Source organism: Etheostoma cragini, chromosome 15, assembly GCF_013103735.1.
Source record: "Etheostoma cragini isolate CJK2018 chromosome 15, CSU_Ecrag_1.0, whole genome shotgun sequence".
In the NCBI taxonomy this organism is placed as follows: Eukaryota; Metazoa; Chordata; class Actinopteri; order Perciformes; family Percidae; genus Etheostoma; species Etheostoma cragini.
Window position 1 is genome coordinate 2,106,530 of NC_048421.1, and position 1,306 is coordinate 2,107,835.

General features: G+C 41.7%; 2 protein-coding genes across 2 annotated transcripts in view; one reads left to right on the forward strand and one right to left on the reverse strand.

The window, feature by feature from the left end:
* The window catches only part of hmox1a (heme oxygenase 1a), a 20,558-nt gene that overhangs the window by 5,714 nt on the left and 13,538 nt on the right, over positions 1-1,306 (forward strand). The gene's annotated exons all lie outside the window — the stretch shown is intronic.
* mcm5 (minichromosome maintenance complex component 5) overlaps positions 214-1,306 on the reverse strand; it is an 11,356-nt gene continuing 10,263 nt past the window's right edge. The window contains exon 16 of the mRNA XM_034894052.1: positions 214-401. Coding sequence (XP_034749943.1) covers positions 300-401 — 102 coding nt within the window. The 3' untranslated portion in view covers positions 214-299. The remainder of the gene's footprint in view (positions 402-1,306) is intronic.

Here is a 1,306-nt window from a genome sequence, read left to right on the forward strand (position 1 = left end):
GGGGGAACGCCAGAGCATGGGGAAAGGAGAGGGGGGAACGCCAGAGCATGGGGAAAGGAGAGGGGGGAAACGCCAGAGCAGGGGAAATGAGAGGGGGAACGTAGCAAAAGATATTTGTTTTTAAACCAAACCGTAGCGATGTACTGTAAATGTAGCCGGATTAAATCCCAACAGTTTCCACGACTGAGGGATTATTCTACATCTTTTTATTTGCAAATACAAAAAAATCCCAGATAGGCAGAACAAAACAAAACTATTTACATCAACAACACGGTCACGTGTTCAGAGCCCGGTTGGCTCTACTTGACTCTGTAGAGCACTTTCCTCTGCATGCGGTGCTGCAGCTCGCCGCGCCGCAACATCAGCTGCAGGACTTTGTAGATGGCGTGCTCCGGATACTTCTGCAAACACGGGAGGATACAGAGGTTACCGGCTGTGGCTAGGGCTGGCTTTAAAAAACAAAACAAACAACAACAAAAAAACGCAACAACAAGGATTTTTCAAGTTCAAAATCCTTTATTTGAATGATCCGATAATGACTCACAAACGCCTGAAATGCTCTTTAAAAAGGCTCCGTTTCATAGCTAGAGGGAAGAGGTTGGCATCATATGAAACTAGACGACCTGTATATGTCACGCTAATAACGCTCTAGGCTGAATTTTGTGAAAAAAAGCACTTTTACACATTTTTCTTTGTCTACGCAACAGCTTTGAGGTAAATTCTTAACATTGAACACACCCACGTAACTCAAATATATCTAAGAGAGTAGATATTGAATCAAATGGAGACCTTTTGTTTCAGAATTGGAAGTTGTTGGCAACGGTTATAGAGTAACTCCAACCAGGACCCTATTATTTTTATGTTTTTTGTGTCTAAGTGACTGATGTGAACAACAGTATTTGACATCGGTCCAGTATTAAGTGAGATCGCTGCAGTCGGCTGGCGCAAAACACGGTACACTGTTTATAATAAGTAATTATGGCAATTTTCCAGCTTTATTTACCTTCACTAAAGTGCTTGTTTTGACGCTGACAGACTCAGATTATTCTAAGTTGCTGGATAAAAGAGTCGGCTACATTAAAAATAACAAAAGCACTCCTGATTCTGTCTTCAATGAAAATATATGTATTATCGTCTCTGCTGCTTTGTCTTGTTTTAATACACTAAACTGGCTCTCATTTCCTATGCAAATTGCCTTCGAGTGCTGCACTAATTACTAATTACCCCCCTTTCCTCTCGCCTGAGGCGATACACAAGCCCTCGATACAAATCTACATTTTTCTATGTAGCAAGAGTGGGAAATGCC